The sequence below is a fragment of the Eubalaena glacialis genome, chromosome 11 (genome assembly GCF_028564815.1).
Source record: "Eubalaena glacialis isolate mEubGla1 chromosome 11, mEubGla1.1.hap2.+ XY, whole genome shotgun sequence".
NCBI lineage: Eukaryota > Metazoa > Chordata > Mammalia > Artiodactyla > Balaenidae > Eubalaena > Eubalaena glacialis.
Window position 1 is genome coordinate 111,710,191 of NC_083726.1, and position 24,270 is coordinate 111,734,460.

At 48.2% G+C, this 24,270-nt stretch overlaps 1 protein-coding gene across 1 annotated transcript in view; it reads left to right on the forward strand.

Annotated features, from left to right (window-relative positions):
* Window positions 1-24,270, forward strand: part of ANO2 (anoctamin 2) — a 347,350-nt gene that overhangs the window by 314,628 nt on the left and 8,452 nt on the right. Inside the window, exons 21-23 of the mRNA XM_061206693.1 lie at window positions 17,204-17,356; window positions 17,730-17,782; window positions 19,747-19,928. Of these exons, the coding sequence (XP_061062676.1) occupies window positions 17,204-17,356; window positions 17,730-17,782; window positions 19,747-19,928 (388 nt within the window). The remainder of the gene's footprint in view (window positions 1-17,203; window positions 17,357-17,729; window positions 17,783-19,746; window positions 19,929-24,270) is intronic.

Consider the following 24,270-nt stretch of genomic DNA (forward strand, 5'->3'; position numbering starts at 1 on the left):
GTGCAGTCATCTTGAGATTCCCAGCCCCCATGCCCACCTCATTCTACCTGTTGACCTGAATATTCCAGACTCATCCTTTAAGACTTAGCTTTTCACAGTGCTTCCTCTGTGAAGTCTTCCTAGCGCCATTCCTGCTGAGAGGAATCATTAACTGTTTGCTTTTCTGTCCCAGTGTTGCATTTGGTGCACACACTGATGGTGTATCTTACAGAATTATGGTAATAGTACTCATATAGCTGTTCTTTTGCAGACCCATCTAAAGAGCAGTGAGTGAGGACCATGACTTTTCATGTCTCCTAGAGCCCAGCACATTCCCTGGCACGTGACAGGCACTCAACATGTCTGATAAACAAAGACGAGTGAGGGAATGAATGCATTTATTTATTAATGAGGGAAAGTTTCTTAACAGAGGTAAGTTTTTAATAATTTTAAGTGGAAAATGAAGGATCGTTTTCAAAGCAGGGCTTGGTTGATGGTGGGTCAAGGATGTTCTAAAGAGGTTTCCACTCCAGGTAGGAGATTGGACTTGATCCACAAGGTCCCTTCTGATTCTGAGGGTCTACTTATTAATAATTTGAGTAAGGGAGAGCGTTCCAAGGCAGAAGACTGGCAAGTCCAAAGAGTCTCATGGCCGTGAGTAGCTGTTGACAAAGCAAATGGTGGTTTTGGAGTAGGGAGGGAACAGAGAAAGACCAGGGATTATTGGAGAACTGTAAGGAAGATCTGACAAGTTTGCATTTTGCATCAGGTCATAGGGAGCGGGTGTAAAATCTTGGTCAATGCTGTGACTATGTTTGAACTCTGTTTCTCTTGAGGAAAATGGGCAGCTAGTGCAGGAGGGGAATAGAGAGGGAATGAGGAAGCACAGGTGGACACATTCATTTGTTCATTCATTCTTTCATTCATGAAACATTTATAAGGCACCCAGAGGGAGGAACAAGTTTAGAGACCAGGACAGTCTCTCCAGCAATTCAGGTTGATATTGATTCAGCCTTGTCTGGGGGGAGGAAGCCTGGACCACACATGGGTTTTCCATGCTGGCTTCCACAGAAACTCACAGAACGCTTTAGGCCATTTTGCTAAGTTATCAATCATTTTAGAGACATGACTATTTTATTTTATATTTTCTATAAGCACAAGGACAGTGTTTCTTTTTTTAAAAAGTATTTATTTATGTATTTATTTAGGCTGCTCCGGGTCTTAGTTGCAGAATGTGGGATCTTTAGTTGCGGCATGCAAACTCTTAGTTGCAGCACGCATGCAGGATCTAGTTCCCTGACCAGGGATCGAACCCGGGCCCCCTGCATTGGCAGCGCGGAGTCTTACCCACTGGACTGCCAGGGGAGTCCCAGGACAATGTTTCTGAGTTAGATGTCTTTCATCCCTAGTATCTCTGGATTATCCTCTTCACCCTTTCAGGGAGTATTTGATCCCATGTACGATCAAAGACTAGGCTGCAGAATAAACTTTACCAAACGATGACTTCATCTAGCAGTGTAGGCTAAGTGTGGTTAGAGATGGGCTCTGGGGTCAACTGCCAGGCTTCCTGTCCTACATGGCTTGATGCTTCAAGTCAGCCAGGCCAGATTTCCTCATCTGAAAAGTGGCATCTTTTGATGAAAATAGCACCTATCTTGTAGGATGCTTCTGAAAACTAGGAGATGAATCTGGAGTAGTTAAAACACTTGGTCTGGATACGCTCTCAGTGAATATCAGCCGCCACTGTTAGTGTCAAGTGTCTGGTTTCTTTCTCTTTAATCTAGGAATTGACTAAAAACAGTCTGAAGCCCCTGCGTGTAGTGAGCCCTGGAGGTTCCTCCCATCCCATCAGGCAGTAGGATCAGACAATAATGTTTAAAGACTGAGGGTACGAGATTCCAAGGCAGTTCTAAGAGTCACACTCAGAAGCCTGAGATATAAACATTCCAAGATGCTTGTCCTTCCAGAGAACACAAAGGCCTTAAGGCCCTGCTTGTCAAGTCTGGCATCTCAGATGGGCTCTTTTTGTCATCTGTTTATCTCAAACCCACAAATGTTTGTTCCTCTAGTTATCCAAAAAAATAATCACTATAGTCTTCCTGACTCAGGAATTCAATTATCCCTCTTAGAGCCTCCTCTGGTTTCTTAAATGCAGCCCAAGCTTTGAGGCCCTCAGGCCATTCATGTGGGTGAGGAGATGAATTTCTTCCTGTCTTTACAGGGGATCTCATTTTTCTTAGTCTTGAGCTTACAGTTCTGTCAAACTCTGAATAGAAAAAGAGGTGCACTGGTGGTTGCACATTTCCTTATTTATTAGGAGTAAAAGTCAGATTGTTATTTTGAAGGGGCAAGAGCTGTCAGTCTCCCCTGCTCTCTGGATATGCCCACCAAGACATGTAAGAATGACCTAGCTGATGGAAACGCATGGGCAGGTTCCCCCCAGAGACCAGGGCCTCCGCACCCTTGCAGCTGCATCCAAGTTGTCTCACCAAGTTGCAAATTTGAACTTCAGCATTCAGGAGACGCATCCATGAATTGGTGTAGACCCTGACTTCTTTTCCGTGACTCCTTTCTGACTTTGCATCACATCTAGCTGGGGAGAGGCCTGCTCAGGATAATCCAGAGTCTTTTTTATCCATGGCTCCTTACCTCACTGGCTTTGCCTTGTCGACTGAAAAAAAAATTGCACCACCTAAGAGTTGAGAATTACGTTTTATTCGGCAGGCATGCGGAGGACTTTTAAGCCTGGGAGACTTTTGCAAAAAAACAAGAAAACAAACAAAAAAACCAGGTAGTTGGAGCATCAAAAGATTACTGTTAATTAAGGAAAAAGCAGACATCTTAAGTTAATGAATTTTGCACTTTTCTCAGTACTGTACAGGAAGATGCAGGAGTCTGGGCTCATTGAAATCATTCCTTTGATATGCACCTCAGCTATCTGGGGCCAGTATCCTGGTTTTTTTCCCATCCCGAATCTCCTCAGGATGCACAGTATGGGGACTGCAGTGGCTGATGGCTTGATGGCCGCAGCATCCTTTGTTTACTGGTATGACAGGGTGGCTTTCTTGGTCTACAGTCTCTACTAAGCATTTTGGATTTCCATGTAAGTCCTCACCCTTGCTCCTTTGAATGACCGCAGATGCATCCTAACTGCTTCTTTATCCACTCCCTCTTTGCCTTTTCCTTCCCAGCTTTTAAAATAGCTTTTCTAAAAGGCAATCCAGAACGTATTATCTTTTCTACTTAGAATCCTTCAACATTAGTTACTGAGGTCCTTGCAGATGAAGTTCAGACCCCCTAGGCACAGCATCTGAGGACACCCACGTGTGCACATCTGGTGGGTCTAACCCGGCCTGTGTTGGCCTATTTGCTGCTGCAGGTTCTTGCTCTCCCATCCTCAGTTCTCCCATCCTCAGTTCCTCTCTTCTCCTGGACCCGCTTTGGCCCAGGAGGAAATGGCAGTGCTCTGGGGCAGACACTGAGTCTCACTCCTGTCTGGCTGCAGCACTCAGCCCTGCTCCTGGAATATAGTAAGGGCTCTATAAACTGTTTCTTGAAGGAATGGCCCTCCCACTCCCCCTCCTTCCGTGGCAGAGAAACTGAGGCCTCCTTGCTCTTTATCCCGTGATATTTGGGCCGGCCTCCCATTTCATGGTGGTCATTCATATTTATTATTATTATTTTTATTTTTTTATTTTTTTGGCCACGCTGCACGGCATGTGGGATCTTACTTCCCCGACCAGGGTCGAACCCGCGCCCCCTGCAGTGGAAGCGCAGAGTCTTAACTACTGGACCACCAGGGAAGTCCTTTTTATTATTTTTTATATGCAGCAATTTTCATCTCCCAAGACCCAAGCGAGACACATTTATCGTCGGAGTTTTCCCTCCAAGAAAAGTCACTTCTGGTTTTCATTTGCTCCTTGGCCTTCAGGGGTCCAGTCACTGATCCCTGTGGAAGTGGGCAGAGGGCAGTGTTCGCCCCCAGACTCGCACTGAAACTCAACCCAGTTTCACATCCTGGCCCCTGCAGCGCCCCTCCCCTCCACGCCGGGGGCAATACTGTGTCAGGCCCCGAGCAGGCACTCGGGGCACAGAGGCAACAAAGGGGGCCGGGCCCTCCAGGACCTCAGGGTCTAGAGGCAGAGAGTGATGGGCCAGTGGTTACAGGAAAGGGCCTCCTTGTCACAGAAAAAATGCAGCCCCCTCTGCTTGCGTCTGAGAGGCTGGGGGTCTCTGGCTGCCTTGTGCCTTAGCAGAGGTGCGTGACTGAGGACTGTCCGTTCTCCTCTGCCCCCGGCCTGTGACTGCTCACTCACCAAGCTTCCTTGGGTCCTCCAGAAAGTGCCGACAGAGGCAGGACAGACTCTGCACTGGGAACAAGACTCTTGTCTCCCAGCTGCCACCTCAGGCTTGTTTTGACACTTCAGATGAGGCCAGGAAGAGAGTGCATCTCGGGGAAAACACTTCTCAGCCAGTCTGCTCAGAGACTTGGTTCCGTGACTCTTTTCCGGGTTCTCTACCACATTCATGGTCTCACCACCCTCCAGGCCCCTGGCTCAGAAGCCAGGACATCACTGTTCGTTCACTCTGCTGTCTCCACACCTCCCCTCCGGCAGGGCTGGTCTTTCTCTGGAGCGTTTCTGGAAGTTGCTCCTTCCGTTTCCTTCAGCCTCTTAGCCTCCTACCCCTGGTGCTTTCCCTGCCACACCCTCAGTGCCACCACTCACAACCGCCAGCATCTCCCTACAGCCTTCTGATTCTTTTTCTACGGTGGTGTTGGTCTCATCATCCATTGTTCAGAAGCCTCTAGCGTGCCCACATCCTGAGCAAGGCCTTGGTGAGGCAGCTTTTCCATTTATTCGCCCTGAGTTTCTTTTACACATTCTTAGTGCCGCCAAAGTGAACCCACCAACCGCTCCTTACCCACAGCCCACACGTCACTCTGTTTCTGCCTGACCGTGTCTGTGCCCCTTGCCCTGGCATTCCCTGTGTCTTCTCACCCCCATGGACAAAACCGGTTCTGTGTCACCTCCTGCTCAAAGGGTCCCTTCCCTTCCCTCCCCTTGCCCCTCCCCCCGTCCACAGTATTTTAGTCCCCCCTCCCTCCCAGGGTTTCAGACAAGCCGCCTCCCAAGACAGCCATACCCTACTGGAAGCTAATTTCAGGGCCTTGCATGGGCCCTGAAAACACTGGAGAAGTCTGCAAAGGGGTGACTGAATAAACGAGGGTACCCCTTATCTAGCTTTGCCCTATCCGGGCTGAAACAATCTTATTTGTAGTAGCGCTGGTGTCCACTCTCATATATTAACAGGCTGATAATCCCGTGAGTGGATTATCAAGAGTGGCGGTTATCCTTCTTTCTCTTTCTCCGCCTCCTCGTCCTTCCACGCCCCCTCTCCCCCTCCCCTTCGCGGCTGCCTTCTCCCCTCCCCCACCCCAGGCCTATTATGAGCTCCCTTCCAGGGACTAAGCCAGGGAAACAGGAGAAGGAGTAATGTGAGCCCGTCCACGTCCATGCTGCTCACAGGTAGCGCGCTGGGAAAGAGCTTGGTGGGAGAGAAGACAGAAGTCCAGATGTCAGAACCTTGCTGGAGGCAATAGTTTCTGCATCCCCCTGGGTACCTAAGGCTCGGCAACGGCAATCGTACCACGACTTCCCATTTCTCTGCACCCCTGTCTTCAAAGCCCCTTTGATCTTCAGATGATCCCTGTAGGGTAAAGGGAGCAGTATCTCTCCTTCCCACCTTCCCAGGGCTTCAGGGGTCTTGGATGTGAAGCCGGCTCTGCCTGTATCCAGCAGGGTGACTTTGGACACGTCACAACATCTTTCTGGACCTCGTTTCCTCCTCAGCATCATAGGGAGTTAGACCACATGATGAGCTTTTCCTTGCAGAGGTGCAACCCACTGGCTTGCGGTCTTAACCAGTTGTGTGATGTGTCACCAGTAATGTGCTGCTACTACTGCTAATATATTTCAAAAAGCATAAGGTAAAACAGGGTCATTGTCACCCTCACCTTCTCACATTGCTAGATTAGTTTTGAGTGAGAGAGCAGGGAGGTGTCTGCAGGCACAAAACCTCACTACCCCAGTAGAAGCAAGTGGTGTGCAGAATCGTCATTCATCGAGTGTCTTGATAAGAATTAAGACTTTCAAGCCAGGTCACCCCCAGGGTCCCTAACCTGGGCCAGATCGCCTCCAGGGTCCCTTTCCTGGACTAGGTGACCCCCAGGGTCCCTTACCTGGGCCAGATTAGGGTCCCTTCCGGTGCTGACATCCTAGTTCATACATACCAGCTCGACAGTGCATCTCAAAACCAAGAGGCCCAGGGTGTGATACAAGTTGCTTCAGGTCACCCCGAAGACCCATTAGTGGAACTGAGACTAGAGTCTTTTTCCAGACCATTCCACAGGAGAATCCCATCAGGACCAATAGGAACTTGGGCTTCAGTGGAGGCATGGGGCAGAGTGAGGTTTCCTCTTTCTGTCCCAATGGGCTAGACCTCCCCAGTCCCAGAAAGGCCCTTGTCTTGGGCTTTGAACAAAAATGAGAGCAGTGAAACCAAAGCTGCCCACTCCCTCTGGTGTGCCTGACACGGTGATCCCTGGCCCTGCCCTCAGCTGTCAGCTTCCTTCCCTGTGATCCCCAGGACCACCCATGCTGACAGGGAGTACGCTGAGCCCACTCGGGGCCTGTTGGTTGTAATGGTGAGGCAGGTCATCAGAAGAGGGAGGCGGCAGGGAGAGATGTATTATATTTACATTTTTCTAAACGGAGCTGGAACTGGGGCCCAGCAGGCCTGGGGGGAGGGGCCACGAGGCGAAGGGGAGGCTGGCAGTCGGCCTGAGGAGGGGGCGGTGGTGGTGGGGAGCCCCATCTGGGCAGGATGGGTGGTGGGGATGGGCTGGCTCCAGACAAAGAGAAACCCAAGAGGGAGAGGGAGGGATTAGGCTGCAAAACCTGGGAGGGGAGCGGTCAGCTTTCGAGGGAATCTCCAATATCAAACCCTTTTCCTGAAGAGCTTACTAAGGACTTCAAGGGTAATCCCCCTTCCCCGGCTCGGAGGGGAGGGAAGAATGCTGGCCCAGGAGCAGCCATGACATTAATCATCACCGTCCCCCACCTCAGAGCGGGCTTCAAGCTCCTTCGCCACAGACCCCTCACAGCCCAGTTGTGGAGTTTTCCTCAAGGCCTGACGAGAGGAATTTCTTTAGTTGCTTTAAGAGCTGTGAGCTAAGGCCTCCGGACGCTCACAGCCTTTGACTTCTACAGAGTGGCATTTGGCATAAAAACGTAGGCCGGAATTTAATCCTCTAAGAGGCGTTTGGTGACTAGTTCCAAAAGACTCTCTTGATTAAGTTTTATCACCATTGTATCAAATAAATAAGTGATGCAATTGAAGGCCAACAACTTAGCTTCCTGTTATTCACTAAATTGTGATGGGAGCTTCTTGTTGTGTCTTATTCACAACACCTGACCACAGGGCCTGGCATACAGTAGGTGCTCAATAAAAGTTTGAAGACGAAGGAAGAAGAATAAAGAATGAAAGAGGTGATCCTGTAGTGAGGACCTTGAAGACAAAGTGATAATTAGATACTACAGATATCACCATTTTCAAAGCTCTCCAGACACCCTGGATGTATTGATATAGCTGGGACAGTCTGCCTCCTCCCCCTCCCCCCAGGGGCCAAGGTTCCTTATTTTGAGGTGCTTCTAATTAGGGGATGCTATCCCACTAAGGACAGGTCTCGTTCAGCAATACAAATGGATGGACTTGTAAAATTATCTGGGTAGGTCAGGCAAAATACCCCGTGTAATAGTCAACTCCTAGTATGATAATGCTTTATAACAAATATCCCAAAGTCTCAGTGACTTGCAAATGAGCCAGAGAATAAAGAACAACAGAAAGAGCTGGCTACAGGCATCACTGAGTAGCCCACCATGGAAATGGTCAAGTAAACGTGGTCACTTATTAAATAAAGAGTAGAAGAGATTGAGGCTCCAGAGAGAATGATGACAGGTGACACCCAAGATTCCTTCCAACTCTCATATTCTTTGGTCATGGACAGTAGGGACCACACTGGGTAATTTCCAAGTTTCCAAAAGAGACTGATGTAGAAAACCAGTCCCAAGGCTGCCTTAGCTGTAAGTGATGAAATTTTCCAGAATATCTGTACAGCATCAGCGCTGAAGCCTCTGTATTCTGTCACACAACTCCAGGTGTGTGTGTTACAAAGGCAATGGCTCAAAGAATCAGGAAATTCCTTTCCCTGAGCCATCCTGTTTATACAAACTGAGTCATCCTACTGGATAATCAGGCACCTGCCGTCTTCTCCAAATGCCGTTTAAACGTAATTCAGGCAGCATCTAGGGTCTCGTTCCGGTGTTTCTGGGGAGGAGGGTGAGTTGCAGGTCAAGTCTCTCCTTTTCTTTTGAAGCACACATTGCTTGTCGTTGTCTGTGCTAGGAGCCCCTTTCCCCATGAAGACTTAAGAGAAAAGGCAAGAGTGTACTTGGATACCATGCCTGGAAGGCTCCTGACGTAGAGGAGATGCCCAGTCAGTGCTCGAGAAATGCCTGTGTGAGTGAGTGAATGAATGGAGGCAGTATTTTAGGTTAAAATACTGAGAACTCTCTCTTTCCCATTTCTCTTCTTGCTCTGCCAACCAGGAAGCGCAGAGTGAACTTTGTTGCTCAGCCACAGCCCAGTTCGGGTCCTTAGAGTTTGCATATTTGTGTCTCCCTTCTTTCTCTGTTCTTTATTTCCTTTTTTCTAAAACACCGTAAACTTACTTATGTGTTCCTTTCGTTGACTTTGCCCCAGCCCTTTGGGAAGAGGTAAGGGCAAACAAAGGTTCTCAGGGATTTGTTGCTTGGGAACTTCTCTTCAGCCTTGACTATTTTCATTGCTTTTCCACCTCACTGACTGTATTACCCTAGCCCAGATGGGTAGATGGGAGGATGGCTGGATGGCTGGATGGATGGATGGATGGATGGATGAGAGGAAGGACGCGTGGGTAACTGGCCCTCACATCCCATTTTGCAGATGGAAAAAGTAAACAGGAGTGAGTAAGCCAGGCCATTCATTTGTTCACTCAGAAAACATTGGCTGGAAATTCACCAGGTGGTTCTCTGAAAATCAGAAACGAATCAGTAGAGCTCACAAACTCAATTCTCTCTACTTTTAAGAAACTGATGTAAGATTTTTGAGGTGCCACAAATGCAGGGCAGACAGGAGCGATGGCACAGAGAACATCAGGTTCAGCTGCAGTGTGCCCCCTGCAGAAGACACATGTACGTGAATGAAGACACTCTGGGGAGGGAAAATACCTGTACAGATCGGTGGGGATGCTGGTATCGATAAAAGTTCATTCTCTGACAGAAAGAGATCAGATCAGAGAAGATCCAATAAAGGAAACCTAAGATGCGTGGGAGTAACTAGGCAGGGGGAAGGGATGCTGTTGCCTTAGGGTTGAATATTTACATTTTGGTGCAGTGAAAGGACCTTGAACTCGGTTGGCATCAGAAACTATCTTTGTTTCCGAGCTTCATTGATTTCTGGGTGTGTGGCCCTGAGAAGATTACTTCACCTCTCTGAGGCTGTTTTCTCACTTGTACAGTGGAGATAATAATACTTGACACTGAAGATTACTTTATGAACCAGAGAGCATGCTGCCTGCACATGGTAGGTGTTTAGGAATTGTTGGTTGAAGCTTCATGACCTCTGAGGGTTTGGAGTTTTTCTCAGAAGAGATAGAAGAGGAGCAATGGGCACATTTTTCCAGAAGACCATAGTCTCCAGGCCTTTAAGCTCCCTGTGGCTGAGAACCATGTTCTGCCTTTTTCTGTGGCCATCAGCGGGGTTCATGTCTGAAGACTCCCACGACCCTAAGCTCTGTTCCCAAGGCAGCGAAGAGGGCTGCTTATGGACTGGTCTGTATCCTACTATCAACCTAAAATCAGCTGTTATAACTAGACTCTGAGTTCTTGAATAGTGGGACTCTCAGAAAGTCATTGGTCCTCCCTCCTTCAGCTGAAGGAGTTAATATTTCACAATTCATGTGGGAGTGAGGAAAGGAGGGGACCCAGTCTCCCCTAATCACAAAGAAATGGAGAAAACGTGCCTTGCTGATCTGTCCTGGTGCTGTGATGACTTGTCGGCAGTAAACTCTTAATACTCAAGCCGTGGCTTCAAGGCTAGTCTTTCCCGTTATGACTTCCAGGGTTTCTGAATTGAATCTGATCCATTATATAAACCCCAGGTGACCCTATGCAGATTGAAAGGGAATTCCACTTATTGTCTTTATTTCCTAAGTAGTCTGTGAATTTGGATGAGTGACTGGCAGGAAAGATGTGAATGACCAAACATCCAGCAAACCTTCAGATGCCTCTTTGACTTGTTCTTCAAGTGAAGCCCAGTGGTCGTGAGTCTCTGCAGCCTCCACGGGCCCGCCGGTGAGAGTGAGTTACTCCTGCCCTGGTACTCACTGCAGTCTGTTAATGCTGCCCTTAGAGGTCTAACTCCAACACACAGCCAGGATTTGCTTACATGTCCATCTTCTCCACTGCAACCTATGAGCCCTTGGAAGGATGACACAGTAATTATTCATCTTGGTTTCCTAGCAACGAGCATGGTGCTCAGTGTCTAGCATGTGCTCAATAAATACTTGTTGGATGAATGAGTGAATGAATGAATAAGTGGTGAATGATGGACATTGAGAACCTTCTTATACCTCTGTAAAGACTGCTACTATTTTCCTAGGCAATAGAGGTCCATGCCAAGGAACCAGCTCACGTGCCTTCTTCTCGTTATCTCTTCCTGTTTACGTGGTCCATCAACACGTGCAATTCTTTTTACACCAGACACTCACTGCTGTGCACAGTGTCTTCCCTTGCCCTTAGGAGAAGGGGATCACTGGGCAAGGGCTGGAAATACAGGCTGATGAAATAAACAGCGATGACCTTCCCGTGGTGTTTTTACCTACGTGTTTACATTAATGGGCTGTTTCTAGCTGAATCTTTTCAGTAACGGCCTCCCGAGTGAAGAGAAACTCACGCCAACATGTTCCTGAGTCCTTCCCTTGCGTTGCTTATTAGCGGTTCATGACAGGGAGGGTTCTTAAGCCCCCAGCTTTTAATCCCCTTAAGCCAGGGGTCCCCAACCCCTGGGCCACGGACCGGCATCAGTCCGTGGCCTGTTAGGAACTGGGCCGCACAGCTGGACGTGGGCGGAGGGCAAGTGAGCGAAGCTTCATCTGTATTTGCAGCCGCTCCCCATCGCTCGCATTACCGCCTGAGCTCCACCTTCTGTCAGATCAGCGGCAGCATTAGATTCTCATAGGAGTGCGAACCCTACTGTGAACTGCGCATGAGAGGGATTTAGGTTGGGTGCTCCTTATGAGAATCTAATGCCTGATGATCTGAGGTGGAGCTGAGGCGGTGCTGCTAGCTCTGGGAAGCGGCTGCAAATCCAGATTATCATTAGCAGGGAGGTTTGACTGCACAGGGACCGTAATAAATCAGTTGCTTGCAGACTCATATCAAAACCCTATCAGTGAGCGGCAAGTGACAACAAGCTCAGGCCTCCCGCTGATTCTGCATTATGGTGAGTTGTATAATTATTTCATTATATGTTACAATGTAATAATACTAGAAATAAAGTGCACAATAAAGGTAATGCACTTGAATCATTCTGAAACCATCCCCCCACCCCGTCCGTGGAAAAACTGTCTTCCAAGAAACCGGTCCCTGGTGCCGAAAAGGCTGGGGACTGCTGCCTTAAGCAGACTATATTATAAAATTTCTAAATTTACTAAATTATAGAAAGTTCCAAAAAAAAAAAAAAAGCTATAGTTATTTTCATTAGAATTAGACTTTCCTAACTGACTGGTTTTACAACCAACTTTCTTCGAACCCTTCTGTGGGCGTGACAGCGCTGAGAAGTGCCATGTGGATGTGTTAGAACCTAACGGCCCCCTCTCGCTCCCCATCACTAAGCACAATGATTTCCATTCACACATTTTAGCCGTCTGCCTCTTTTCGTGTTTGTGTTTACAGCTGGTGACAATGAGTTTGTGTTTATGAAACAAGATAACCTCTAAACATCTGCTATGGGACGGGCGCCACACAAAATTGTGGGACCTCGGAAAAGAGTCAAAAATGTCCGTGGTTTCAAGGGGGTTGCTGTCCAGGGAGCAAGTCAAATAAACAAGTAGAGGGACACATGCAAGGCATTATGGGAGTGAGGAGGGGAGGTGCCCGTGGCTCCCAGTTCTGCCTGGGGTAGGGGTGGGGAGCGGGGTAGGGGAGAGCCTTCATGGAGAAGGTTAAGTTTGAGTTGAACCTGAAACATAAATGGTAATCCATCCAGCAGACAAGAAGAGAAGGAAATTGACAGATTGCCGTGGTACGTACAAAGGCTCAGGAGTATGGGAAACTTGGTGAATTTGGGGAAGTACAAATGGTTTTGAAGTGGTTGGAAAGCAGGCCGACTTGATCTACAAACACCCCAGCTCAGTATCAGCCCTGAGCACAGGGGGTGGGTAGGGGGCACATGGCGTCTTGAAAAATAAGTTAGGGTCAGATCACAAAGGGTCTTGAGTGCCACACCAAGGATCTGGACGTTATCGTGTGTGACGGGGTGTGGGTGTGCGTGTGTGACGGGAAGGTAGATATATTTACTGAAGAATTTAAATAACTGAATAACAAATTGTGTTCCATCAAGAGCTTTTCCACCAATCCTGGCCAGTCCACTCTATCCCACCTGATATATTATTTTCTTCTTTAAGCAGATTGTCCTGGAATGTCCTTTCTGGATGCCATCTTGTTGAGTGTAATCCACTCCTCTTTGTTATTTTAACCTAAGCCCAGGTAATCAAGGCCAGGATTTTAATTGCCTCTGGCATCAGGCAGCACAGGGCTGATAGTTGCATATTCTAAAAGGAGCCTGGCTGGCTGGGGATTGAGAAGAGAAAACCCAGTGGGGTTTGTGCCTATGAGGGTTTCCAGTCTTCATGCTTTCAACTTGGTATTTCTGGGACACTTTACAGCAGGCTTTGTAAAGATTTAGTTGAAAATCAACTTATGAATTCCTCCCTAATTGGCTTGGCCAGGTTTAATCTGTTATTGGTCGAGCCAAGCTGGCTTGTATTATGCAGCCCAGTGAGGATTTCCGGCCTTGCTTTTAGCCTCTTGGAGGCTGGCTATTTTTAGAAGCCAGTCTTGGTGTTGGTGAAGGCTGGTATCATTGTGTCCTCTGAAGTGACCTCGGAAGGACGCCCATCTGATACAGCATTTAGACCTCTGACCAAAAAAAGCAAGTCTTGGAGTTGACCTTTGTATGCCAGAGGTTTATGGTTTTGTGGTTTTTTTCTCCCCAAGATGAAACAAAGCTTCCTCTTTGTTTCTGCCTCTTTGGGTTGATTCCTGGAAATAGACAGCGTACCCAGTCCAAGCAGGCAACACCTGCAGCAATGGGACATCTTCAGAGGGTGGTTTCCCTTGGCCCAGGATACCCTGTAGTAACATCAGGAGAGGCACAGGACTGTGGCCGTCACTGGCCTTTGCTGAGTCCACGCTCTTGAGGTTGTCTGGTGCTGAACACACAGACGCGCCTGGAAGAGGAAAGAGAAGAGACACGTTATGATGTTGGGATCACTTATGGGCACTATTAACGTCAAGTCACCACTGGAAGTTGTGTGGACAGAGAGGGACCCTGTGATGGAGAGTTTGTGAAGGTGAAGAAGCAAACCATCAGGGCAGCCTCAGAGGAGAGGGTTCAGATCTGCCTTTGGAATTCATGTGAAGGGAAGCTGAGGAAGTGGAGAGTCCTGTTTTTTCCTACGCTTCTGGAAGGACACTGGATTTCTGTGTGCCGTTTGCATGAGTGTGGAGAGGGCATGCCGTATCTATTTGTAGTCACTCGGAGGTAACTTGCCCCTTCCCTGCCCCATCAGTCCCCTTGCTAAGTCCTCGTGGGGGCTTTGGAGAGTTTAAACAGTTCTGCCGGAGGAAGTCACTTATAAGAAGAACATTTGCTCTGTAGACCTGAGCTCATTAGAATCAAGAAGACCAACTTAGAACTCCAGAAATAAAGATATGTTCATCTGTATACTTAAATACAGACATGCATTTTACAGGTTTCACAAAACTAGTCTAACATCTGTTTTGCTTTCCTTGTTAATTCCATCCACCTCCACCCCCGATTGCCCTCACCCCACCCCTGACTCAGCAAAGCCTCCTTTAAGAGACGTGATAGACCCTACATTTTGAACTGGCTCCCAGAGCTTGTTTGGGAAGATTTCTTCTCCCCTTCGGCCAGCTAGCTAGCCAGGCGGTCATTCCAAGGACCCGGCCTTGCCAAATCTGTGCCTTCTGGTACATCTTGTCACCAACTGGCAGCTGCTGGTCTTGTAGGGCCTGCCGAGAATCCACTGGGTGTCCAGGACCGTGGCCGTGATAGGGCTGGGTCAGCAGGAGCCTTAGCCCTCAACCTTGGGCCAAATCAAAAGCAGTTGTGCTGGGTGAAGTTCTACGCATGCTCTGTGTCTTGAACCTTCCGCTGTGGTTAGGCTTATCCCTCTGTGAATACTTTTTATTTTATTTTATTTCATTTCATTAATTTATTTTAAGTTTGGATCCTGGTCTTTCATTCTTTACTTGGATATCCTAGAATCTTGACATTCATCCAAGAGAATAAGAATTCCAGCATCACAGCAAATCAGACCTGAAGGGAATTTAAACCGGTGTCCTCAACTTAAAGATGAGGATGCTGAAGCCCAATGAAACAGAGAGAATTGCCCAGGGACCTAGGGCTAGTGAGAAACATATCCAGGGCTCGAAGTCAGGCCTCCTGACTGTCCCTCGGGGTTTGCACCTTAAACGTGTGTCTAAGGGGTCCATATGCAGGATACGTTGCAGCCATCTGCACTCCAATAAGAGTGACAGTACACATAACAGGTAACGTTATTGGACAGTTATTAAGTGGCAGACATCGTTTTGAGCACTTTATGTATGCAATATCATTTACCGTTTTGTCAACCTATTTGGTGGGTACTGTTATTAGCCTCAGTTTATAACTGGAGTGACTAAGATGTGGAGAAGTTAAATAACTTGCCTTAATAAGTAGGGAAGTCCTATTAGACTGACTTTCCTGAGACTCAGGTCTGACTTTGCATCAGCAAATCTGTACTGAGCCCCTACAAGGGATGGAGCCCTGCCTTCCTAGCAGGAAATGAAGGCATGTGGGTAGATGGATCACAGCAGTGCACAGTGGCGGCTGTAACAGAGGGTGGGGAAGGAGTGGAGGGGATAACAGGCTTCACCAAGGAGATGGCACTTGACTGTTCTTGGGGATGCATAGGAGTTTGCTAGCTCCTTCCCTCGTGTGCCATCGAAGGGAAGGAGCTGACACGTCTGGGGAGAAATCCGGAGGGTGAGAAGCTCAGAGTCCGGGAAGGCAGAAGCATGATGGTTGTGGAGAGATTCTGGGAGGCGGGGCTAGAGAGGTAGCTTGGGTGCAGATGGTCCAGTCCCTGTGTCCCAAGATAAGGAATCTGGATTCTATCCAGTAAACAGAGGGGAGCCAGCTGAAATGCTTGTGAGTAGGTTAAGTGATGGGATCGGATTACTGGGCGCTTGGGGCTGAACAGATGTAGAAGTGTGGGCGGATCGGTCACAGGGAAACCAGGTAGGAGGTGGATGCAATTGTCCAGGTAGAAACGATGGGGGCCTGGACTCCCTACGCCGTCTGATCGGCACAGGCCGCCTCCACTCCTCTGCCCGCACTGCTTCCGGGGCTTGGATGCAGTCTGTAATGCACTCTGCCTGCAGTGACAGGCCCATCCTTCAAGTCTAAGCTTAGGTGTCCTTCTGGAGACTCCCCTTAGTCCCCACGCGGAGCAGGCTTGAGCCCTCTCCTTGCGGCCTCCGCTTTGTCTGGTACATCCTCCCTTCTCTCTTGGCACACGTGAAGTCTCCTTGCACATCTTTGTACATTCCTCTCTCTTGAAGGCTCCTTGAAGGCGGGTCCAGACCTTTGAAGGCGGGTCCAGACCTTTGCCTCCTTAAAGACTTTGCACAGTGCCTGACATTCAGGGAGCTCTCGGTACATGTGTGATGAATGAATCCACCTTCTAAATAAAGGCAGCGACTGCGGATAGGGGAAGAAGAGGCCAACTTTGGGAGATGGTTTTGAAGTTACATCAGGGCTTGGCAAACAAATCCAGCCCACTTTATTTACTGCTTTTGTAAATAAAGTTTTATTGGAACCCAACCCAGCCCGCTGGTCTACGTTTGTCTACAGCTGCTCTCCCTGCGCAATGGCAGAGTTAGGTCATTATGACAGGACCATACGAAAATAGTTACTATCTTTTAAGCCATAAAAAAGGATGAAATATCGCCACTGGCAGCAACATGGATGGACCTAGAGATGATCATACTAAGTGAAGTGAGTCAGACAGAGAAAGACAAATATCATATGATATCACTTACATGTGGAATCTAACAAATAATACAAATGAACTTATTTATAAAACAGAAAGAGACTCACAGACACAGAAAACAAACTTACGGTTACCAAAGGGGAAAGTGTTGGGGGGAGGGATAAATTAGGAGTTTGGGATCAGCAGATACAAACTACTATATATAACATAGATAGACAACGCAGTCCTACTGTATAGCACAGGGAACTCTATTCAATATCTTATAATAACTTATAATGGACACAACATAAAAAAAAACCTATAATGGAAAAGAATCTGAAAAAAATATATATAAGAAGATATGTATATATGCATATATATATATATATGATTCAGTTTGAATCACTTTGCTGTACACCTGAAACTAACACAACATTGTAAATTAACTAAAGTTCAATTTAAAAAAAATATGTGCTATCCGGACCTTTGCTGAAGAAGTTTGTTAACCTCTGAGTTCAATGACCAGGATTAGTGACTGGAGATAAAAGGTAATGGAAAGGAAGGGGTGGAGACTTTTCCTTTTCTCGTATCTTCTCAACTCAGCAGAGCTTTGCACCTAAGTGATGGCACTGACTGCCAGGCCTGCGGGTGCTGAGAAAGAAATGCCCCTACTGTGGGGCAGGACGGAAAGGGAGCCTGAGCCCAAGGTAGACAAGAGACCCCGGTCAGAAAAGACAGGGGCCAGAGCTGCAAGGCAAGCATACATCTAAATCCTTCTGTCTCCTGTGCTCTTCTCTCTCTTAGTCATCCAGTTTGGTTTTGTCACCCTCTTTGTGGCCTCCTTTCCTCTGGCGCCGGTGTTCGCCCTCCTCAACAACGTCATTGAAGTGCGGCTTGATGCAAAGAAGTTCGTTACGGAGCTGAGGCGGCCAGATGCTGTGCGAACCAAAGATATCGGTCTGTCCCCTGCGTCACTCAGAGGCAATGCAGCCCATCCCCGTCCCCTCCCTCCGACCCTCCCCCTATCTCCCTGGCCGCCCCCCCCACACTATGTCGGGCATCCGGAGGGCTGGAGCATCCCTTATCACCCCTTTGAGCCCCTCATCCTCATCTCCTCAGGTGCTGGAGGCCACGGTATCCCCCCCCCCAGCTGGCCCCCTGCTTTGCAGACAGGGGTGCACCTAAGCCTTTCCAGACAAGCCCATCCCTGGGGGGCCCGGCAGAGCTCCACTGGTAACTTGCCTGCAAGGCGTCACTCTGACTGCAGCCTTGTCATTACTGGGCTGAGGGCGGGAGTGAGCCAGACGCCCTTTTTTTCCCTGTCTTACAGGGATTTGGTTTGACATCCTCTCGGGCATCGGCAAGTTCTCTGTTATCATCAACGTAAGTGCTTGCTTTCATGACACCCTCGCTCTGTGGGAAGGGCTTTCCAGGGGAGCTGGGGTCCTCAGGGCAGGAAACCTGTCCTGTTACCTCCCAGCTTCTTCCATTTGGAGCTCTGGTTAAGACAGCGCCCACCCACTCCCCGCCCCCCGTTAATATCGCGTACACGCCTTCTAAGTCATCAGGCTGTTGCCAGAGATGTGCAGCTTTGTCGTTCATTTCGCTGAGATCAAGAAAGGCAGTTACCCACCAGAATGCGTACCTTGGCCTTAAGAGTCCAGATCAGATCTTTCCTCGGAGCCAAGAATCACGAGGAAAGAATTGTACATATCTAGCCATCTCTTTCCTTTCTTTTTCTACCCCGGAGCTGAACGATACCTGGAGCATCGCCCAGGCTGCAGTTCCTAATTACCGTTTCTCCGAGCTGTCAATGTAAAGTCTTAATTATCCCTGGCGCTGCTTGGTTAAGGTAGGACGTGGAAGAAGAGGGGTCCTCTCTGCTCTGACCTCCTTAACTGCCTTGCCAGATGTGTCCACATTTCAGAGGAAATCCTGCTGGACCCAAGCCAGCAGCTCCTTTGGTGTCTGCGTTCCATACGGATGGTGGCCAGGCAGGGCCTCCTCTTCCATCTCCCGAGACAATATCTGCCAGCTCAGCGCACATCAAGAAAGCCACAGCCCCCTTTCCCTTGGGAGAGAAACACTGATTCTGGCCGTGACCTGGCTACCGACTAAAAACATGTGAGATGGCACGAGGTGTGCAGAGAGGCAGAGGGGATCAGCCCATCACACGTGGGATGTTTGATGTAGGAAGTGCACGTCTCAAGGCTGAGAAATTAGGTGCAGTTTGATCAGTAGCTACTTTGGAGTTGTGTCTTCTAGAAAAGAGGCCCTGAGTACCAAGCGCTTTTCATCTACAACAGAATGACAGGACGTTTTACTTCCCTGGCCGTTCTAAGACTTCTTATCTGTAAGAAATGGGAGAGAATAAGAGTCTCACCAAATCGGATCAGTCTGGAAATTAAATGGGATGATGAAAGGACGTATGGCCCGTGCTCCGTTAATTACAGCTGTGATTACTGGAAGTCCGTTACTCACTCTCAAATATAGTTATGGCCATGCACACTCATATATACATTTAGAAAACAGTACCTAAACCGCATTTTTTAAAAGGGCTTTAATTGTTGGTGCCGAGGACAGTATAAACACCTGCCAAAAAGATTTAAGATTTTCTTTGCAGAAAGTCTCCCCTCATCCAAACAGGCAGTCGTTCATTTGTCGTTTGGTTTGCTCCACAGACATTTATAGAGAACTTAGATACGCCAGGCGCTACATCGGGTGTGTGCGTTTCATCCAGCAGGACCTACTCCTTCCCTCTCCGTGTCTCACTTTTTCTAAGCAAAATGGATGAAAGAGCGACTTCCGTTGTATGATGGGCTAAAAAGCGCTGAGAGATGATGGTCAAACTGAGGTTCACCATGGAACCATATCCTTGGTGTTCCTGGCTTTCTCGTGTCCCTCAGGGGCAGATGTATTCAATATATGGCCATTTGGTATCCTTGCCCGTCACACTTAAGTGGCCCTCTCACCACTATCAGTAATTTTCTCAGAAAATCTTCCACTCTACTTTGGCATGGCCGACGCCAGCGTCAATTCAGATATCTCAGAGATGATTCATGCCCTCCCTCACCAAATGGTCCAAACTGGCTTAGCATCCTTTGCTTTGGTGGTTGTAATTCACTCTCTTGACAGCCACTGACTTGTGGGTTTCCTTACCTGTATCAAAGATGGAAAAGCCAGGTAAGTCAGTGTTGTGAGCTCAGGGATAAGGACTCGGTATCCATCAGAGCAGCGCCTCTGGATGGAGAGCCCAGGAGGGGACAGTCTCTTAGGCAGATGGACCTGTGTCACCCGGATGGTGTCCACCCTGCCAGTTCCTCAGGTGCTTGTGGTTCTACCCCCAGGCTTTTGTCATCGCGGTCACCTCTGACTTCATCCCCCGCCTGGTGTATCAATACTCCTACAGTCACAACGGGACTCTGCATGGCTTTGTCAACCACACCCTCTCCTTTTTCAACGTCAGCCAGCTGAAGGAGGGAACGCAGCCCGAGACCTCACAGTTTGACCAGGAGGTTCAGTTCTGCAGGTAAAGTAATCGGGAGCAGGAGGGCAGCACAGGGCTGGAAGCGGCAGGTCCAAGTAATTATCTGGGTGACTTAGAATTATATCATTATTCTCCTTTGCTTCTGGCTCCTACCCCCAAACCCCAGATCCCTACAAGTCAATTGCAGTGAATTGACCAATATTTATTGAGTGCCTTTTGCTAGACACCATGGAGCAGATAAAAAAGTATATAGGTTCGTCCTTACCATCAAGGGAAGGTCTGGTTTATGGTCTGGTTGGGAAGAAAACAGAACTGGTAGGACACTGCAGGTTATTCAGTGATTATGTCTAGTATGGACCATGAGCCTTACGAGTGTTCGAAGGAGAAGGAGAGCAGTGAGGGCTGGAACGGAAAGGGTAGGCTTCTTGGAGGGGCCATGAGGAGTTGTAGGGCAAAACGATAGAGTATCCTAGGTATGGAGTCAGCGTGGGCCAGGTCATGGGGGTGGGGACGAATCTGGGGTGTTAAACACTCAGGGGCTAGTTGCTGGAGTTGGCAAGGAGAGTGCTTGGGAGATAATAATAGGGAATAATATAGGAAATACAATATAGAGAGCAACTCCTAGGGCAGTATAACCCAAAGCATTGTTGAATTTGAATAGGTAGGATGAAGTAGATAATGGGAAATCTTGAAATCTTACAGGAATTTTAATATGATGCAATAGGAAGTTACGGACTTTTTAGGGCCAGGGAATTATAGGCTAAAGTGTGGGCTTAGGAAAACTAATCCGGTCTCAGAGAGGAAGATGTGCTAGAATTGGGCTAACTCAAGGAGGGCAGCTGAGGTGCTATGTTATTCAGACATGACTGGTGGTAGGCATGGACCAGAGAGGTGGAAGTAATTCAGAGGGAGGGAGAAGATGAGCTACTTAATGTCATACGGTACAAAGCTGGGTACCAGAGACACGAGAGAGAGTGTGAGTCAAGGATAACTCCAAAGTTTGGGCTGAAGCCAGAGGACTGGGAAATTGTGGGTCCATTGACAGGGGTGGGGAAGATGCCAAGAGAATCTAATTTGTAATAAGTTAGATGAATTTGATTCCAATCATGTTGCATTTAAAGTGATGGTCGGAAATCTAAGGGGCAGTTTCCATCTAACACCTAGAGGGAATAGCTGGAATTCCTAAGAGGACCAAGTTAGCGTCATGATTGTAATTTGTCAGCACAGGGATCATTGAAGCTGAGAAACAGAAAATTCTCCACTACTTACGAGAGAAGGACAAAGAAAGAGAAAAAGAGCAGAGGGGAATAAATTCTTTAACCCTTTTGTACCTTGGTTAAGTGATAGTCCCCATAAAGGACTCGATCCAAGATCACATGCCATATATGTAAACAGAAAAATAACTACAACAAACCCCAAACCTAGAAAAAGGTATCAAAGGACACAAGTAGGGCTTTCTTGGACCATCCCCAATAGTGTCTGATGTAAAAGCCGTTAGTGCTCCATTGAAGAAGCAGTAGCAGTGCCCCGGTTGTGTTTGCAGCAGTGATGACCCTGGGCGTGTCTGTCATGCTTTCCCACCTGGGATGCCTTGGTACCCACGGTCAGACGTTTGTAAGGTGGCTGCTTAGGTTCAGACTCAGCCTGAACCACAAAAGGGAGAAAACGCATTGGTCTTCCCAACCCAGATGACTGAGTTAAACAACCTTCCCAATATGTGATTTAGATAGAAGGGTATTCTGGTCCCAGGAGCAATAACTTTAGGGCTTAACACTAGCCAACCAGAAAGGCTCAAAATCAGGGACCAGATCTAAGAATAGATAAGTCCATTTATTCACAGATACTGATTCATATAGCCTAGATGTTTCTAGCATTTTCGCATCTGGGACTATAATGAGTCTAACTCTTGGACTCAAGTCAGGAGCAGGCAGATTTGCTACTACCCTGCATTGCCCAGGGGCCACTGCTGGCATGCCAGACTGTCTGTCCATGGTGCTGGATTTTGGTCTGCAGATCCGCTGTACAGTGGGGTCTGGACCAGCTGGTGGCCTTTTCTGGTAGCGTTTAGATTTGCTCCAGCAGGGTACGTGAAGTCAGTCAACACCTTCACATTAAACGAACGGGCACTGAAAAGTGAGAAGGACAAAATCGTTTTTGTAACTGGAAGGTACAGAAATCATCTTGTTGAAACTCTCATTCTACATAAAAAGAAACCAAGGCTTAGAAAGTTGAAGAGTTTTCCAAGATCACAGAGGTTTCTAGCAACAGATCCGGAAGCAAGACTCACGTCTCTCCAGGAACACAAGCTTCAACGCCCGTGTGCAGGGGGGAGCAGCACGAGTATGGCTTGTCATGTGGGGATGCAAGGCTAACGCTGTTCCTTTAGTTGGTCTAGAAGCACAAGTCTATCCAGAGCACCAAAGGACTCTGACCTTGTCCTTGACCATCACATCTTCCAGTGACACTATGAATGTGCTTTCCAGATACATCAGTGGCTTTCACTGGCTTAAACACAAAGGGACTTTAATGCCTCTCTATTGAAACTTGAGGGTAGTTCTAGTTGGGTAGATTTGATTCCATCTGCCCAAACCAAATCTTTCTCCATCTTCCAACCCTACTGTAGTCAGTGATGACTATAGTTTCAAGCACCGTATGACTGCCAGCAGCTACAGGCCAGTATCGTACTGTGTCCGAGTCCAGTGGGAAAAAAAGCCTATACTTCTTTCCCGACAATCTCAACAAAAGTCTTGCTGCAGCTTGTTGGCTGGGATTAGTACGCACTTCCTACCCAGAGCCGATCACTGTGGCCAGAAGAATGTGATGCTTTCCATGGTCTTTGGGGCTGTGGGGTTAGGGGTAGGAGGTGAAATGATCTCCATCTGAAGCACGTGATCTCAGACGAGGAGGTAGTTCCCTCCTCGTCTGAGATCTGAAGTCAAGATGAACGGATGCAACTCAGCCAATACAATGGATGCCCAGGAGACCAGGTGTTATTAGCACACATGGATCACATCGAGCTTTGCTGTATCTACCGTCAGAGTCACTGGACTTTCCAGCCAGCTGTAAAGCCCTGATAACTCTTCTGTCCGTTGTTTCCAGGGAAGTAGATGGGATCGTGGCTCATCTGGGGCCTACTAAATGGCGGAATTAACACTGGGTACGTGTACAGGAAGTGCATGCTGTATTTCTGTCAAGAAAAATGTACCTGCAGAAAACAGATCATTCAAGAATCAAACCAAAAGCATTTCTGGCGTGTCCACCATTGTTTCCTTACTCTGTACCAGTGGGGATCGTAGGTTCATTGTGCATCTGTTTTTGAGGCGTTATTATAGGCTTGGCATTGGTTATATAATAGGGAACAAGACGCAGTGCCTCCCTCGAGTCTAGATGGACAGGCGAGATGAGTATGCACACAAGCGATGAGAACAGAGCTTCCGTATGTACAGTCAGGCGGCTGCAGGGAGCTCTCAGAGCCCTGAAGGAGGAGGCCGTGCACCTAACCCAGACCTAAGTGTCCAGTGCCAGAGTGGCCAGAAGGAGAATCCTGTTGCAACTACTCACTCACAGGACCAAGCCGGCCTGGGTGGGAGGAGCGGTGATGGGCAGCAGGGGGCTGTCAGGTGGTGACAGAGGTCCAGGGAGAACAGGGTGTCCCAGGTCGAGGGGCTAGATCGTGCTCAGTGGTCAGAGCTGGAATGAGAGGGGTGAGCTAAGAGAGATGAGGCGGGGAGAAAAACAGAAGCCAGACCAGGAAGAGCACGTTGGTCACGGCGGATGTGTGGACTCACCTTAGGGCACTGGGAGCCACTGGGAGCGGGGCGGTGGGGAGGATGGAAGGGACTTCTCACTGGTATCATCTCTGACTGCACTGTGGAGACCAGTGGGTTACATTGAAAATAAAGAGCTGCCCTAGTCTGAAATCTAAGAGCGGGGTCATCGAATCATCTAGATATGCCGTCTCAAGTGGGTATACTTTGGGGGCTACCTTTCCTAGGTGGATGAGGATTGCTGATGAAAATCTCTACCTACCCCAGGTAGGTTCTACTCACCGCATGCCATGTGGACCTGTCTGGCTCACCATAGTCTCTGGAGATTGATGAAATGGAGGCATAAACTACTGATGTCTCTGTAAGCCAGGATTTGTCAGCAGCTGTCAGAAATAGAAATGAAGGGGGTGGGGGATGGAGGGGGCCGGGGGGAGAGAGAGAGAGAGAGAGAGAGATTGATTATGAGAAACACAGACAACGCTAGAACTAGCCCCAAAGCCCACGTTTAGAACCACTCCCATGATGGGAAATGAAAAGTTTGTCCTGATTTTCTGGCAAATAGTGTTGGGAACTCAATGACCCTTCTTATTCTTAGCTCTCCGTGACCCCCGGAGATA